Consider the following 18,973-nt stretch of genomic DNA (forward strand, 5'->3'; position numbering starts at 1 on the left):
ATTCAGATTAGACCAGGAATGTGTAGAGCCATTATTCTTCAATGCAGCAGGCTTTGAACAGAATTTCTCTCATATTTTGCATCTGGTTTTAGTCACTGCACACTTGGCATTAGATGCCATGTGATTTTGCAGGACAGTTATATTTAAAGATTGCCAGGACCACTTAGCTCAGATGGAGAAGCCAGAGTTTCATCACTGTGTGAACCAATGAGCCTCACACAGGGGCTATGCGTTGTCTTTTTCATCCAGACAAATGTTTTCTTCAACTACATTCCTAGAGATAGGGAGAAGTCAAAAGAGACTTCTATAGGGGCAGGGGAGGGAACCTAATGGGTGAATATAGTTGAGTAAATAAATGGCAGTTTGGGGCTGAGAAATGATTTCCTACTTTAATCCAAAAGTTGGAAAACAAGGTTTTAAATGCAGTTCCTGATGTCTTTCTTTCTTCCTATCTCTACTTTCAATTATCGTTTGTACACATAGCTCAGAGGAAGGATTGTAAATAAAAATACCATATGCTCCTCTGTGACGTTAAAGAATGAATGGCTACAACTCATACGTGTTCCCACTGGAAGTTTCCCAGGCCTATTTGTTTGGCCTTGATTTTTACTGAACCACATGTAGAATCACAAAATTTTGAGGGCTTTGAGGAACATTTCCAGTCATCAAGTGTAGCTGTTTATTGGAAATGCAGAAAAAGAAGCTCCAAAGCCATACAGTGACTTGTCCTGGGAACACATTAGCTACTACTTAGTGCTGGGGTTACATCCCTGTTCTCCAGACACCAACCTCACCCCTGATTCAGCTTTCTCTTGTACCAGCTTTTCTCATGATATCTCCTTAGTCTTTTAATAAACTTCTTTATATTTACCAAACCCTCCCAAATTTTATACATGATGGCATTGACACTCTAATGACTATTATTTATATCACATTTTTATGCAATACAATTCCATTCAAATCAAAAATAAAATTAAGAGGGGTGCTTGTGTGGCTCAGTTTGTTAAGCATCTGACTCTTGATTGCAGCTGAGGTCATGATGTCATAGTCGTGAGATTAAGCACTGCGTCAGGCTCCTTGCTGAGGGTGGAACCTGAGTAAGAATCTCTCTGTCTTCCTCTCTCTCTCTCTCTCTCTCTCTCTCTTCCTTTGACCCTCTCCCCCACTTAATCTCTCTCTCTCTCTCTCTCTCTCTCTCTCTCAAATAAAATTTAAAAAATAAAATAAGAAAGGTAGAGAAAGACATGATCACAAATAATCTTTCAAAATTTCATAATGTGAATATGATATATAAATGCTGTGTCATTTATTTTACATATATTGAGGCTTACATGTATAAGTTTAATTCAAAATTGATAAAGTGCATGGATTTAAAATAATTCATGGCTTCCTACTTTTCCTGAATATATAAGTTGCCAAGTCTGTGTGCGACTTCTACTTACTGATCACCTATTAAGTAGAAGATGCTTAATGTAAAATTATACTTTATTTGTAAGGAATAAAAGGAGCAGTCTGAACCAGTTGCATTAAACTTTGAATGTGACTTTGAAGAACACCTTTCAAGCCCAAGTTATTTTATGGGGAATCATTTTGAAATGAGCCAGCATATTCAGAAAACAGATTTAAAATACTCTAATGGGCTCTTTAATGTAGTTACATAGTTACAACCATGCTCACCTTATTCCTAAAAAAGCTTTAGTCCATATTTTTACTTTTAATGACTAAGGCACTTGAAATCTATCCTCTGTGTTGATAATTATGGGATGGTTAAAAACAACTTTAAGATGACATTGTCCATTAGTTGTTTGTAGTGCTTTCAGGAAGTACCCATATGTGCCTATCACTTGAAAATGGAAACCACAGAAGTGTGATGCCTTTCTAATTTTAACATAAATCAAAGACAAAATTTACACCTGGCTGCAGTCATGTGACTTTTAGGAAGAAAATGGATATCTGTACAGTGTTGTGTTCATTTCATACATGTGCTCAAAGCCAATTGCTGGAATGGCTCCCTGCTGGTCTGAACTAAAACCTTCCTCCTTATTCAACCTTACTGGCTTCCTCTTTTTTAAAACCACAACTCCTTAGTTTTGGATTCAAGCATACCCCCTTAAGGCTCTGACCTTTCTTTTCAACATCCTTGTGCACTATTCATCTTATGCTTCAGTCACACTGAGTTGTTAGTGGCTCCTTATACCCATTGTGATTTTTTTTCTGCCTGTACTCTTGTCTTTCTTATGCCATTCCTTGTTCCATAATGCTCTTCCTTCCTCTCTGTGCCCAAATTCTTCTGCCCTTTAAGATCCAGTAAAATACCACTTTTTTTTCTGTGAAATCTTCCTTACAGTTCAGATATTGAATATTTTCTCTTCATCCTAAATTTCTACATGGTCTTATCATTACCATGTTTAATTCCTTATAAATTCCTATCTTTAATTATTGTGGTTTAAGGGGATGTTCTTTCCCATAAGGCAGGATCCATGCTAAATTCAGCTTAATCTCACACAGTGTTTAGCACAGATCTTTACATGTCAGAGGCATTAATTTGTATAAAATACTGTTGGGTGACACCATTCATTCATTCATTCATTCGTTCATTCAAACAAATGCTTCTTATTAGCAACTGTTGTATTCAGTGATGCTTCAAAGTGTCAGTACCAGATAGATAGATTGCAGTTTAGTTTTTCTTAATGTGTGTGTGATTAGGTAGTTTATATTTAGATGTATTGTGCAATAAGGATGCACTTAAATACCTTAGTGTGAATCTGTTGGTTATGGTGAGGGTTAAGTAATAATAAAACTAACACTTTCTTTTTTTTAAAGTTTGTTTATTTATTGAGAGAGAGAGAGAGAGAAAGAGAGCATGCACACGTGCACACGGGGAAGGGGCAGAGAGGGAGAGAGAATCCCAAGCAGGTTCTGCTGACAGCAAGGAGGCAGATGCGGGGCTCGATCTCACCAACTGAACCACGAAATCATGACCTGAGTAGAAATCAAGAGTTGGACGCTTAACCAACTATGCCACCCAGGTGCCCCAACACTAACACTTTCTAAGTGATTGGTATCAGTGAGACCTTCTCCGAAACTCATTATAAGCATTATGTCAATTAATCCTTAGATTAATTAGATTGCTAGCCCCCACCCCTGTCCTACTTTTTTCTCAGATAGTGAAACTGAATGCCAGAGAGGTTGAGTGACTTTCCAAAGGTTCCACAGCTAGTAATTTGCAAAGCTTAGACTTGAACCAAAATCTGTATTAGTCCAGGGTCATCTTTTAGCCATTCAATAAGAATGTAGTAAAACCTCACTTATCCAGAAAAACTGTTACATAACCTTACTTAAAAAAAAAAAAAAAAAAAAAAAAAAAGAGGGGCGCCTGGGTGGCTCAGTCAGTTAAGCGGCCGACTTCGGCTCAGGTCATGATCTCGGGGTCCCTGAGTTCGAGCTCCGCGTCGGGCTGTGTGCTGACAGCTCAGAGCCTGGAGCCTGTTTCAGATTCTGTGTCTCCCTCTCTCTGACCCTCCCCTGTTCATGGTCTGTCTCTCTCTGTTTCAAAAATAAATAAACATTAAAAAAAAAAAAAGAAAGAAAGAAGAAGTAAATACAGAAAATAACACACTTAGGGGTAACCAGAGCAGTAATTTTTAATAAACTATCATCAGTTTTCCCAGGTCACAGCAAGTTAGAAGGAGCGAACTAAAGGCAGGTTGTTAGAAGCAGGCTCAGTGACAGCAGAAATGACAGCCTAATGTGAAGGGCAGAAGTGGAAAACCTAAAAAGCAGACGCAGAACTATATTACTGTGTGGCACATTAATGACTGTTCATAATGACAGTGGCCCTGAGTCATCAAGACAGAGATGGCAATTATATTCAATATATTCTCTCTAAAACAGCAAGACGGGTGTAATGCATCTTCTGAAGATTTCCAGTGAAAGCAGCTGTCGTGGCACGCTATTAAAAGGGGTTTGGCTCTGGTTTTCTGTGGAGCTCACTTCTTGAAGGGACATGTTGAATGAGGAATTACTGAATATATGTGCAAGTATCAGTGTATACAATATGCAAATGTGACCTATACCATCAAATAAGTGTTAAAAAACGAATCTCTGTTTAGTAGCTTATAGCTTTGATATCCTTTTCTTAGAACTTTCAAAGACCTTAAAAAGGTGGGTTCCTTCCCTGCTACCCCATCTAACAGTCTTTTGGCTTTTATATTTTTCTTTCCTGACTCCATAGGCAAATATCGTGCCTTGCCAACCACCAGCTTTGATAACAAACATTTAGTCTCTCCCATAAATGTATCTGGATTTGCTTTTTCTTTTATATTTTAATTTTCAAACAAACAAGCAGCAACCCTGGACCCTAAGCCAGGCCTGAGTAGGGAATGATGTTCCTTCTTAACTGAATTTAGAAAAACAAACCTTGAGAAAGAGCTCATTGTGTAGTTTCAAACCACAGGGGCTGGCGTTACTGGTGTCCAGTCCTCTCCTTCTGGAATACTCTGGACCTCAGGAACTCACCAATGCTTTTCCAGCTCCCAGATGGTCAGGATGGGATCCAGTCTTTAATGGGGCCCAGTTGGCACAAGATTTACATCCTGGGAAAGAGCTAGAGAAAGTTTATTTAAAAAAGAAATTACTGAAAAATAAATAAATAAATCAACCCACAAAACCAAAGGTAGTTCAAGTATAATGTATTTATTTTAGCCTTTTTTCTCCCAAATCTGTTATTTTGAAATATGATCTTGTTGCTGTTTTGTTTTATACAATTAACTGCATTGATTTAGGGACCTGGTTAGTTTTTCGGTCAGAAGAATTAGATAGTATATTTTTATGAATGCTCAATTAGGATACCAGGAAGCTTGAAGTTTTTTTGGGGGGGGAGGGGGAGGATTAAAGTAACAGAATTTTTCAGTGAAAAGTTTGAATGGAGTAGTAGTATTTCTTCTTCATAGATTCACAAGTGACTTTATTGACTCTTTACCCAAAATTATTAGTGGTAGTTAATAGCATTACAGTATTTATTCATTCAATGTTCAGCAAGTATTATTGAGGCACTGTTAAAACTGGAAACATAGTAGTGAAAACAAGGAAGACAAAGTGCATATCCTCATGGGGCTTACATTCTAGTTGGGTGATACAGACAATAAATAGGAAAATGTGTCTACATCTTTCTACTGTGTATCTGTGTCTAGCTCTATGCATGAGAGAAATTTCAGACACTGTGAAGAATACTGCTGACTCTTCAAAAGCTAGGTTTTAAATCCCATATTTAACTCAGTTCCCGAGACTTTAGTTTCAAGTCTCCTCTGACATTCATACATAAAGTTTATCTTTGGGAATTCATGTGACCCAACATATTTTGTTAAACATTGGTTTAAAGTTATTTTCTTGAAAGGACAAAGGGAAACCAGAATGTTTGTGAAACAGTAAATGCCTCCACTGGCTTTCTCTCACGTTCTCTGAGAAATCATATACTGCCTTTGAGACAGGCAATTCTTGGGAATGAAACAATCTGTGTTACAAAACCCAGAGAACTCTGATTAGGGAACAAGCAGAATACACTGAGGAACTCAGGAGAAGATGGCACCCCCTGATTTATGTTGTGTCCACTGCAGGGGAATAGGGATATAATACGGAGGTTCAGCCAGCACAGTCGTCATGAATATACACTTTTCATATTTCAGCTTCCTTTAGGAACTCCTGAAAACGATATTTTTTAAATGCCATATTTAACTATAGAAAGATAAATGTTCCAGAGTGGAGGAAAAACAAGTTTGCTTGTTTGGTCACTACTACTGTGGTGTCTCTTTAAAATCCTTAGTCTGGGGTGCCTGGGTGGCTCAGTCGGTTAGGAGTCCGACTTCGGCTCAGGTCACGATCTCACGGTCCGTGAGTTCGAGCCCCGCGTCGGGCTCTGGGCTGATGGCTCAGAGCCTGGAGCCTGCTTCCGATTCTGTGTCTCCCTCTCTCTCTGCCCCTCCCCCGTTCATGCTCTGTCTCTCTCTGTCTCAAAAATAAATAAAAAACATTAAAATCCTTAGTCAATTTGGTTTTGGAGCTTTAATTATGCTTTTATGCTACAGTTTTCTTATTTAAATGTCTGCTCTATGTCCATCACTCAGCACCCCCTGCCTATCTCAAAAGAGATGGATATTATTATCCTAATTGAGGAGGAGGGCGAATGCTGTGAGAATTATTAATACATAAATTAAAAAATTAATCTAGAAAGTGCTTTAGGGTCCCTAGAGAAGTGCTACCCAAATACAAAGCATATTTAACATTATTATAAGTACTCCCACAGAGCAGATAGGCCAGTGCAGTGTGAGATGAGTAAACTGAGGCACAGAGAGTGACAATGGGCCCATATGCAGATGGGCCAGCCTATGTTAGAACCTTGAGTGGGTAACATGTAAAGACCACTGTGCCAGACCCCACTTTAGGCTTTTTCTCGTCATGAGTATTAATTATTTCTCCGGAGAAGAAATGTTGCCTTGACTGGTTTTTTTACCCCTCCTCTTTAAGTCTTTGCTGTTTGGACATTTTTTTTTTTTTTTTTTTTTTAGTGTCAAAAGTGATTCAGGCCCAAATGGCCAAAATATTAAGTCGTAAGGTTAGTAAGGAAAAATCACTAGTATGCTTTCTAGTAATCCCAGTTATTTTTTTGGCTTTGTGGCTTGGAACTTCAAGTTGCATTCATTTCATATAGTCCCATTGGTTAGAAAACATGCATAAAGGCTTATCTTGGAATTGTTCTTTCCTGTTTTGCTGAGAAATAATTCTCAGCCAGTTTCTCAACAACGAAAAAGGCTATTTTGAGTACCTACTATGTTCCCAGAACCTTTGAGGATGTAGGAGAAGCTGAGGACCATTTCCATCCTGTCAACAGCGGAGACAGGGTGAAAACTGCACATAACAACAATTACGGAGAAACCATAAGCAGTAGTCGGGAGGGACAGTTGTGGTTGTACAATGGTGACCATCAGTCAGAAACACTTGCCACTCCTTGGGCCTATTTCTTAACTTGCCTGAAACTCATCTTCTACACTTGTGAGCCAGCTAATGCCCATCCCTGCCCCTAATGCTGCCGGACAGAAATCACTGAAGGAGCCTTGCACAACACTTGGAACGGAGTTAGGTGACAGCAAAAGGCCACTGTTGCAGAAGCCACTGTCAAGGTCACCACTGTCCTCCATTTAGGTGTGAGCGAGAAGTGCTACTGGCTCTCAGAGAGGACAGTAATACTGAAGACTTGACCTTTTTACCCAGAATTCTGCAACATGTTTCCATTAATGTTTTAAAATACTGGGTACTCTCCTTTACCTACCATGTGGGTGGGACTTTTGATCCTGCAAGAGGCTTTTATAAAAACTACTTAGAGAATTGTTCTCTCCCATACTCTTCTTCTGGGCTTCCAGAAATTTCAGACTGCCTCTTTGGAGGTTTGTATCCACCTCCCTGCACCCTCCACAACCCTCCCTTTATCTGCAGAAGTGCTCCTCTTTCCTGTTTCTTTCTTTCTTTCTTTCTTTCTTTCTTTCTTTCTTTCTTTCTCATTTATTTACTTATAAGTTTATTTTTGAGAGAGAGAGAGACAGAGACAGAGCACAACCAGGAGAGGGGCAGAGAGAGAGGGAGACAGAGAATTGGATTCAGGCTCCAGGCTCTGAGCTTTCAGTGACAGAGCCCGGTGTGGGGCTTGACGCGGAGCTCGAACTCACAAGCTGTGAGATCATGACCTGAGCTGAAGTCGGAACCTTAACTGACTGAGCCACCCAGACACCCCTCCTCTCTCCTGTTTCTTACACTTCTGTGGAGGACAGGCCCTGTCCACTTGCCCTGGGTGTGCGCTCCATCTCTCACCACAAGGGTGCTTCACCTGGCCGACCAGCACAGGACGCCTGGGCTCTAGTTCTCTGAGTCTGGAAAGAGACGATGTTCACACCAGCAGCTTGGAAGGAGCATGGTCACTGCTGCCTCATGTCTTTGGTGTGCTGGCAGCCTCTCCTGGGGCCTTGCAGAGACTGTGTGTATTTTTTCGTCAGAATGCCACACTTAAAAATTAGCTTTTCTGATTATAATATTAATGCACTCTTATTGTTGAGAGGCTAGAGAATTCAAAGAGGTACGCAGAGAAAAATAAAATTACCTATAACTTTGCAATCTAATGGTAACTTCTCTGGACACTTTGATGATTTTCCTTTCAGTCTTTTTTCCACGCAAATGTATATCTACTTCTTATATGATTACATGTAATACATATTGCACAAAAACTGGTATTATTATACTTTTGATATTTAGTAATTTTTTCTCATAATAAAAGTAATACCTGTGAATGTACAAATTTATTTATTCCAGAATTATTTACATGATTATTTCCTGTGCAAGTGCATACACATACACAGATAAACACACAAAATGCACACACACACACACACACACACACACACATGATGGTGGGGAGGAGAGAGAGAGAAGACGAATCACATGGAATGTCATCAGTCCAGAAATAAACACTGTTAACATTTAGCGTTGTTCTTTTGTTGGCTACTTTTTTAGTGTTACTTTCTTAACCTTTTTTTCTTTCCTTTCATCTTATTCCTTCTCCCAGGAGTCACATACCTTCAGACATCCTCTTCTATTTTGCCGCTTAGATGAAATCTGAGCAGTGGTCTCATGCAGGGACCTGAGTGCTGAGCCAGTTGGATAACTCATTTTAAGAGCAATTTAGTTAGGGAATGAGAGTTAAATATTATCAGGTTAAGAACAGTGAACGCTTATGGATGGGGATTACTATGCCTAATGGAGTCAAGCCTCCTGTAGAATTCTGGCCTAATTTATGTTAAGTATTTATTCCAGAAATATTTTGGAAATATCCTGTAGGTAAAGCATTAAGTTGGATACTTTAGAAGATACAAATATGAATTAGACCTTGTCACCGATCTCAGGAACTATATCTGATGAGAGAAATATGGGTAAGAAAATACTTATGGCACAGAGTAAAATCAGATATTAAGTGTTATAGTATAAGTGTCATACTGATATAGATTCTTATAAATTTTTAATTATATAAATTATATATAACTCATAATTATATAAAGGTGCAGGTAACTCTGTCTCTGAATTTTAAGATCAAGTAAAACTTATTAGAAGAGAGAATATATGGTCTCAGAGAACAAGCAGAATATCAGTAGGGGAATGTTTAGGCAATGAGTAACACGAACAAAGCAAAGGTGCTAGGCAAGGCTGTGATGTGTTCCTGTGTCCACATGCCCTACGCCCAGGATGTGGAAAGGCAAAGTGGGAAGCAGCACTAGGAAGGGAAATTGGCTGTCAGGCCTTGTAGTGCCTGAATATTTTGCCAAGGAGTTTGGATTATATACTGTATGTAAAGGTGGCATGAGCATTTGAGTAAGGGAACAACATGATGAGGTTGTATTTGAAGAAAAGAATTCTGACAGAAAAAGTGGAAATAGAGAGAGACTATTTAAAAGACAATTATACCATTATAATGGTGTAAGAAATGGTGACAACCAGAGCAGAAGAAAGTGGTGAAGCAAAGAGCCAGTGGAGTTCATTGGAAGAAAAATCAAAATGAGTAAAAGAAATATTGAAGGGAGAAGAAATAAAGAAGATTTACGTTTTCTATTTTGGGTGATCCAAAGGATAGCATTCCCTTAACTGAGAGGGGGAACACGGGAGCAAAAAATACACTTATAAGTAGCAAGATGATAAATTTAGCTTGTGTCACATTGAAATTGAGGTGGCAATAAGACATGTTGGGGAGATTCTGTTACTCTGTTGCTAATAAAAGTTTGGTGCTTGGCCAAAGAGATCAAAGCTACAGGTGTAGATTTAGAAGTCAGTTTAGCTGAGGTGGTTGAGCCAATGAATAAACTCAAGAAATCTTAAGTAAGTAAAAAGAGAAGGAAATGTAGAACAAAATTTGTAAAATTTCGATAGTTAATAAGTTGGCAGAAAGGAAAAGTTAGCAACTGAGGAAACCAATGAATAAGAGAAGAACTCTAGAAAACACTTATTTACAAGCACAAGATACTGGTTTTCTTCCTAGTGTTTCAAATAATATTCGTTAAGCTTGCTTGACCTTCATCTGTTCTCATCCGGAATATATATCCTGCAGGGATGAGTTTTAAAAGATAGTGAATGTGAAAAGGCTTTGTAAACCATCAGACAGGCATGTCTTAGGTCTTACAATTAGTGTCACAGAAGTGAGGAAAGTAGAGACTTCCAACAAGAGAGAAAGTTGTGTCCGATGCTAGAGTTTCATAAAAATATTTATTTTTAGCTCAACTTGTTTGGTTTGCAACTTAAGGAAGTTAAGTCAAGAGTGAATCTGTTCTCTAATCACTTAGAACAGCATTTCCCAAAGTATGGAGCATGTGTCTCTGGTTGTACAGGAGACACGTTGGATTTGACACAGACATCAAGCAGAACTGAATTACATAGTGAGAAAGTTATTATTATTATTTTTTGTCTTTTAATCCTTCAGATTTATGTTAAGGGAAAATATCTCAGTTGGGGCAAATAAGTCTGTAATATCTAATGCAGGCTAGTTTCCCCTTTCAATAAACTCCTTCAGGTTGTCAACATTATTTAGCTAGAATATCATATTAACTTTAAAATTATCTTCCATAATACCTTCTTATTTGGGCCGGGATACCAGTTTTCCAGGTGGGGTAGTGATACAAAGTTTCCTTTTAAAATAAGCTATTTTAAACAAAAAAGTAATTGACTTTTAAAATATTAAGTACTTAATTGTATAGGTGGTATACAGAAATGGCAAAACTGAGAGAGTGGTATTCCAATGATGGGAGTTTGGAAACTTTAGGTTTATCAGAGCCCTTCCTCCTTCTGTTGCTTGGAGTGGCTGCCTTAGTTCAACCATGTTAGAACAATGTGGGAAATTATCCATCCTGGGATGGTGGTGGGGTGGTGGTGGTTGTCTTGGGCTCTAGACTTCCAGATCTAGACCCTGTTCTTCCCCTAAGATGTTGAGTCAATTTTTGAAGCCAGTAGATTTTTCTAGACATTTGTGTCTTTAGCTGTTAAAATGAGAATGCTAGTTTTAAATGATTACTAGCATTTCTTCCAGCAATAAAGTCTATGATTCTTTGAGTGATTAGTAAATAAGCCTATGCTTTCAAATTGATGGAGGTTAGAAAAAATGTTTTTCCCCTGTAAACCATCAATATCATGTGTCAATGCCAGAGGCTGTTTGCAGACTAACATCCACGGCAAGGAAAACATCAACAAATTCATTCTTCAATGATAATTCATATTCTACCTCATTTGTGAAGGATAGTTATTTCAGGAAGGAATCTCTGCTTTAGTTAGGGCAATTGATTAAAGTTGAAAGTGAAATCGTAAATGAAAGTCTGTGTCAATTTCCTGAGCCTACTGCTTAATGCCAACACCTCACTCTTAAGTCAGTAGTTTCACTGCAGTCCTATGTAATCAGTTCAGAAAGCCCATGAATTTGGTTCCTTGGCGTAGCAGCTCATAAGTTATAAGTCCTTATACTTAAAAAAGATGTTTCTATTCATCTATTTATTAATATCTTTCCATCTTTTAAAATTTATTTCCCCTGAAAGGGAGGGCAGATGAAGTGTTTTCTAACTGGCTGAAAGTCCTAAGTATTCTTGTGAATTAGTGTAACTCTACATCTCAAGTAACTCTTAAAAATGGAAGCATACCACCTGTTTGGAATATAACAATATGGCGACTTCCATAATCAAAAACATAGCCAAGGACCAAGCAGCAAGTGAAAAATGAATATAGCATGGGGATAGAAAAAAACACCCACACAGTCTTGGAATCTGAAAAAAATGAGTTTGTTACTTCCTTTAACAATGAATCATAGAGACAAAATCCTTAGTCATTTTAGGATTGTGTTTGCACATCTGAAAAAAAAGGGATAATGATAACAATAATTTGGTCATTATTCTGACCAAATTAGTTTCTGCATGTAAGTTCCTCAGCAGTGTAGTAGATACCTCCTAGATACCCACCAAGTGTTGATTCCCAGCATTGCAGAAACGCTATTGACTAGTTGAGATTCAACATGCACTTGATTTTGAAAGTTCATCTTTTACTGCCCTTCAGAGGCTCTTTCCTTCTTCTATTCTCTGTACATTAGTAAACTTGATTTCCTGATTTTGATGCTTACAGATTAGAAGAACAGATTAGAAGGTGTAAAGGACACCAGGAGAAAAAAGACAAGAAACTGAACAAAATAGAAATAATTTAAAAATCACAGCTATCCAGGGCCATTTAGTGAGGGGAAAACAGCCCCTCATGCCTCAGTAGTCACTCAGTAGGCTTTTCTATTTTACAGCAAGATATGATATGAAGTATTCCAAATGATGATCTTGATTTGCCAAGATTAAATTCAAGTGTATATACTCTGCTGATTTTAGAAAAAATACAATGACTTCGAAAGAAATTAAATATAAAAAGGACAAAATTTTAAGTAAATAATTTTTTGTATGTTTTTCCGATTGAAACTTTAGTCATTCAAAACTCTTAGCCATAGATATGAACTAGGTCTCTAGGCGTTCCACAGAAGCATGATCTTACTGAAATATCTTCTCTGTGTCTTCAGCAAATAAACCAGGGCTTCACACATTCTGTGGAAAAGGATAGGCATTTCTTTTTCTTTTCTTTTTTTTTTTAAGTTTATTTATTTTGAGAGAGAGAGCATGAGTGGGAGAGGGGCAGAGAGAGAGAGAGAAAGAACCCCAAGCAGGCTCCATGCTGTTAGCACAGAGCCCTATGTGGGCTCGATATCACAAACTGCAAGGTCGTGACCTGAGCAGAGATCAAGAGTCTGATGCTTATCTGACTGAGCCACCCAGGTGCCCTGGAGTAGACATTTCTAAATACTAAGTTAAAATGATTTTTATGCAGATGGCCTTTGTTTGTGTTTTAAGAATGAGCATTTGACAGAAATTACTTGTGGACTTTCACAGTAGCAACTTTCTCAGATTCTTTTCCCTAGGACTTGGTGTTAGGATGGTTTACCCGGGTGGGACCCAGGGGCTGACACCTTGATTCTTATAGTGTCACATGTGGTTCTTTCATAGTGTTACCTGTAATTCTCTGGGGAAAAAAATTTGAATTTGGTCTGGTTTGCACATTAAAACAAAAGCATTTTCTAAGTTATCCCCATAACATAAGTTAGTACAAACTCAAGCGATAATCCATTATATACTGACTCAGTACCAAAAATATTGAATCAAATGAACCTGATATGAATCAAGAAGTGGGCAGATGCAGATACCACAGAGAGCGAACATGTAGAATCCAGCACCATCAGAGGTCAACCAGTCAAATACCAGAGCTGGATTTTTCAAAGAACCAGATAATGCCAGTTTTATGGCCATTAATAACATTTCAGTTATATAAGCAAAGATAAGAGTAATAAAAAAATAAATTCTGCTTCTCAGTGTAATCTGATTGCCAGCAGGGTTCAGAAATGAACTTTCTCATTGTGCACGTGGCATTGCATAATGGACCAGTGATCATTCTGCAGCCCCCTCCCCAAACTTCCATTTCCCTTTTATGGACAGTCCTTAGTTCTGCCAGATCTCTAAGCTATTCCAGGGAGGCAGATTCTTTGGTTTCCCCTTAAAAGCTCTTTGATTGTGCCTCTGGTAGTTAATGCACCAAATGGTCTTTAGGGGTATTTCATACGTGTGCTCTGCAGCTAATCAGAGTGCCTTGGCCCACTGATTTCCTACTTCTGTGTTTTCCACATGTTTAAGGGCTTAGTTCAAACACCAGGCCCACCCACTTCTGGAGAGGCATGGTAGAGCTCAGGTCTGATTTGGGTCTCTGCCTCAAACAGAGATTTTCCAAAGGATATCCTGTAGTGGATGAATCATTCCATTAGGCCATGTTCACTTTTCAAACCAGGAAGCAGAGTGCCTGTTCTGTAGGGAAACTCAGATAAAGTTGTTGTGGCTGTGCTCAGAGCGCTTATAAATATTGTTGTCAGTGTCTTTGATACAGGTTCCCATCAAGATAGTATGTAAACACTGACAGGTTAATTATGTGTTTTAAAGCTTTGTTTATTGAGAGCTGATAGGAAGGCTGTGAAATGAGTCCTTTACATATTGCAGTGACAGTTTTCTCCCCCATGTCTTCCCTAGCTGATTACTCCTCATGCCATCCGTGTGCAGACCCCTCCTCGGCACATCCCTGGTGTTGTAGAAGTCACATTGTCCTACAAATCGAAACAGTTCTGCAAAGGGACACCAGGAAGATTCATTTACACAGGTAAGAACCACTGCAGATGGTGGACACAGAGCTTTTCCTTGGCCTTGTGAGTGTTTTACTTTATCTTACATGTATACGTGTGCATTTTATTTTAAAATCTAGTTTCCAAGACCCTCTTTCTTTGTCCATTTCACCATATAGATGATTACATGTCTTGCTGTTATTATTATTATTGTTGTTATCATCATTATTTAAGATTTCATCTGGGTGTTCAAGTTGAACGACAGGATCAGTAGAAATAAGTAGTTGGATACCTGAAGAAGCAGCATGAGAAATAAGAAAGGGGGAAGAAGTTCTAGACAATTCTCAGTCTATCTGGATGTTAAGCCATCTGTGTTGTGGTTTATTTGCTTTATGGAGTTAGGGATGTGCTTTAGTGCAGTACAACTTTCTTCTAGCCTGGTCATCGCATTTGTATTAAAGAGAATTGGTAGTTTTCATATTCCATTCTGAGTTGGCACTTTCTTCTCCTGTAAACTGCATTTTGCCCTCCCCAAACAGTCTTTGCACATGGACCTGCCTTGTGGTAAGAAGCTAAGGTTGCAGAGTGAATGTGAATTGATCACCCAACAGATGGAGAGAAACAGGCAGGTTCCCTGGGGAAATGCAAGTATGCAGCCTAAGGGTCCAGTGTGTACTTTAGGAGAGCCTCAGATTACAATGTGCTAGCCAAACACCCACGGATCTTTCTATAATTCAGATGCTTTTTCAGTAGCTCTGGGTGGGACCTGAGACCCTGCATTTATTATAAGGTCCCAAGTGAGGCTGGTGATCTTGGTCCAGGGACCACACTGGGAGAAGTGACATTCTAGGCCCTCTGCTTTGTATTGTCACTCCTGCATAACTGTCTCCAGGAACTTGTCCCACGTTTTCGTCTTCATTCAATGGACGACCACAAGGCCTGATTAAGTATAGAGCATAAGTTGCTCACACAAAGAGGCTCCAGGACAGTGAAGAGATAACTCTGTTAGCACATCCTAATTATAACCATACAATTAAATGGACAAATTTTATTTTGCTGTAACATTTTACCTCAAAGCATCTTTCCTTTTGTATTTTAGTACTAGGGATAAAACCAGCTATGCTTCTTAGTCTCTCTCTCTTTCCTTCTCTCTCAAAATTATAAAAACAATTAATGCATCCTGACCCTTGGAAATGCCTCCCAGCCCTTTAAACAAAATGCAGGTTTGGTGCCTGCCTGACGATTAGTTTTAGTTAATTGAAAATTATAGGATTGACCCAAGAGGAAAATTTTGTTTGCACTCCAATCACTTTTACAAATTAAGGAAAATTACCACAATTTTGTTTAGCTAAGGTTTCACACTGAGTTCAAGAAATTAGCTCAGCCATCCCAACAAAGTCAGCACTTTGTTAGTGAGCACTTGAAAAAATAATAGTCTATCTGGAGTTTTGTGGTGTATACAAACGAAGCATAGAGAAAGCTATGATGCTTTATAGAAGTAGGCCAAGTGTTTTTAATTAGGCTCATTGGTTCAGTGTAAGTTTTGAAGAACAATCAAACTAGCAGATTAGCTGTTTCTTTTAAAGCTAGGATTTCTTGCCATTCATTTTTCCCATGAGAACTTCCACATAGCACTATTTTTTTTTTACAAGCCTCATTATGGGCCTGCAGGAAAAGGACCAATTGAAACTTCTGATACTGTAACATTCCCCACCATCATTCCGATGGATGGGAGTTTTTCACAATGTTCCTCACTGAACTCGGTGTTCTGGAACATATTACAAAACCACAGAGGCCAAATGTTTTCTCTGAGGAGTTTGGACTCTGTTTTTGGCCAAAAACATTTAGGCCTTGCTGGCTGCTTATTTACTCTGCTATTAAGAACAAGAAAAAGGAGAAGAAAAAGAAGAAGAAGAAAATGCTTGTGTGGTAGGAGGTACAAGAGGCAATCAGGCATGATTCCGCTTTGGTGACAACATCCCTGCCCATTAATGGTTCCATTTTGTGGTCAGGTCTCATTTAGAAGAAATTATTTTTAATCAGTGTTCAACAAAATATCCCCTTGAGCCACCTGGCCATAAAAGTTAGAAAAAAAAAAATCATCCTCACTAAATTACTTAAGTTCTCAAAAGAAAATAGCTAGGGACCCATTATGATTTGGAATTTTTTTAACCATTAAAAAAAATTGCCATCAATTTAAGAAATCACATCTTGGAAAACCTGTATCATACGGGAATTAAGATCAAAGATAAAAGCGGCAGATTTGCAAGTCTAGCAAAGTAGTTAAGGATAAGAGAGATAAATCCTTGGTGTGCATGCACATGTGTAAGTGTGCAGGAAATTTAACATATAAAAAAATACTTTTGCTGATTTTGTCTCAAACTGTGGGAAATAGAAAAGCGACTTAGTCTTTTAAGTATTCTAGGAGAGAATTTAACTTCTCTCCATGTCGGAAAATAAAATTTTGAAGAAATTAACACAAAAACTTCCCCGCTGATAGAGGTGGCTATTAGCTTGCTGTGACATTACATCATTTCTAACAGAAGAGAATTTTTTTTAATTGGTGAACTAAACATGGCTTCTTGATTAGCATTAAATGCTGCTACCTAGGGTCACTTGTTCATGGCTGGTGCTGCTGGCCCCTGTGATTTACTCAGTTTACCTCTATCCTTGTTACCACTTACCAACCAAGGCAGAGATGGGTCATAAAACCTTTCTGTTCTTTGTATCAGAACAACCACTCAGGTCAGTGTAAATGTGCAGCAGTCCTTTTCTATCTGCCTGCAGAAGCTCCCACTTCATTTTCTTTAACTTCCATAGCATTTCAAGGTGTGAAACTTGATTTTTTGGATGGGGTAAGCCAACCCTACTGTTTCTTAGCGGAATGGCACTTGGAATTTTTCCCTTAAAAAAGGGGGGATGGGGATATCCTAGGACTGAATCTCACAACCCAAACTTAAGAATTTGTTGCAGTTTTCTGAGTGTGTGAGGGAGTTTGGGTGTGTATATGTCGAAGTCTCTAAGAATCCATAATTGAGCCAGGAACAGCATGGCCTAATCTATGCAAATAAAGGCAGACTTTTGGGGGAGGAGGAAAGGATTTGTCTAAACACAGATTGCCTGCAAGCTGGCTCCACTTATAAGGAGTGTGAACGCTGCTCTCCATCATTGGTTCTTCAGATCAGGGACGCAGGAGGCATTCTTAGTCACCAGATGTGCAGGTCTCTGTGTTTGCCCAGTGAGGGAGCAAAGCGAATCCCAAGTTGAGCAGAACAAATAGTACTTCCCAGATCTTATTTATCATGTCCAGTTATTCTTATGTAAGTTCAGGGCAGAGATGACTTTAAATTTTAAATAATGTTTCCTGATAGAAGGAATAGCATTTCCTTCTAATGACAGGACTGTTTTCAAAGCCCTCTAATAGTGTGTGGTCAGTCAGACCTATAGGAAGTAAATCCATGATAAACCTCCACTTCCGTGGAAAGAGGTCTCTCCAGTACCTTTGTTGTTCTCGCAGCTTGTTTTCCTGCTGTTGTTACATCTTTTAAGAGCCTTGGATCTTTTAGAATTGTAATCTCTCCTGCTAAGCTTTAAGTAACCTTGGGAGTTGATAAAGAACTCTAAGGAGGCTTCAGAAGCTTCTTCAAAGTTCTAGAGTTGGTTTTCTTGATAAGAAGTGGCCAAATCCAAATGCAGTTTTACATCATTGCAGTTCTTTCTCCACGGGAAAGGCTCCTATCTTTGGGGAAACAATGACTAGAAGAATAAGCCATCAGGATATGTCTGATTAGCTCAGGTGTGCATGGAGAGCTGTTGACTGCCAGCTCTGCCAGATGGTGAAAGCCCCAGTGGAATGATCATGTCCCAGCTCAGATTTGGGTTAGGCCACTTCTCAGATCATTCTACCACCAGGTTCTGCCAGTCTAAGGATTATTCACCAAACTTCCTGCCCCTGTAGAAGGACTAACCCACATCCCTGTATATCAGTCTCAGAATTAACTTCGAAATAAAAATTCTTCCTGGAAATACTTCCTGTTTGTACCTCCTGCCCAAAACAGCTTTGCATGTAGGAGGGCCCATTTTGGCTAAATAAGCTCTGTGGAACTTGATGATATGTGCCATGTCTTCCAAGTTTTCCTTTTTTTCTCCCTATTCCTTTTGTTTTCTTCTCCTTCCCTTTCTCTTCCTCCATCCCTTCTCCCCCTGTTCTTTCCTCCTCCCATTCTTTTCTCTCTTACTCCCAAGGAGACAATATGGCCTAGTGATTGAGGGCTTGGTTTCAAGAGGTGGTGGGTTTGGATCGAATGCTCAGCTCTACCACTTACTATGGAGGTTATTTTGGGGACATCATGTGATGGTTTTGAACCACAGTTGCCTCATTTTTACAAGGGAATAATCCCTTACCGGGGTTCATTTTAGTATCAGGGAAATGTATGTAAAGCACCTTTCGTGAGCTAGTATGAACACCTAGCCAGATACTAGTAGTTTCCATTAATAAATGATAGCCATTACTATTGTTCATTAATCTTTTCTTTTGTTGCGGAGTCCCTACCATGGTGTAAATATTTTACATATATTTTTTATCTTCACCATCATTTCCTAGAGGGCTAAGAAATGTCCTTTAGGGATTTTAGTAACAAAACTGTAGACATCCATAAATAAAAGAAACAAGTAGCACTAACCAACCACAAATAAAAAGAGCAAAGTATGAATAAA

The 18,973-nt window shown here is 38.8% G+C and overlaps 1 protein-coding gene across 3 annotated transcripts in view; it reads left to right on the top strand.

The window, feature by feature from the left end:
• EBF1 (EBF transcription factor 1) overlaps positions 1-18,973 on the top strand; it is a 390,388-nt gene that overhangs the window by 297,109 nt on the left and 74,306 nt on the right. For all 3 annotated transcript variants that reach the window (XM_030328392.1, XM_030328402.1, XM_030328416.1), the window contains exon 10: positions 14,169-14,295. In XM_030328392.1, the coding sequence (XP_030184252.1) occupies positions 14,169-14,295 (127 nt within the window). The remainder of the gene's footprint in view (positions 1-14,168; positions 14,296-18,973) is intronic.

This window comes from Lynx canadensis, chromosome A1, assembly GCF_007474595.2.
Source record: "Lynx canadensis isolate LIC74 chromosome A1, mLynCan4.pri.v2, whole genome shotgun sequence".
Lineage (NCBI taxonomy): Eukaryota > Metazoa > Chordata > Mammalia > Carnivora > Felidae > Lynx > Lynx canadensis.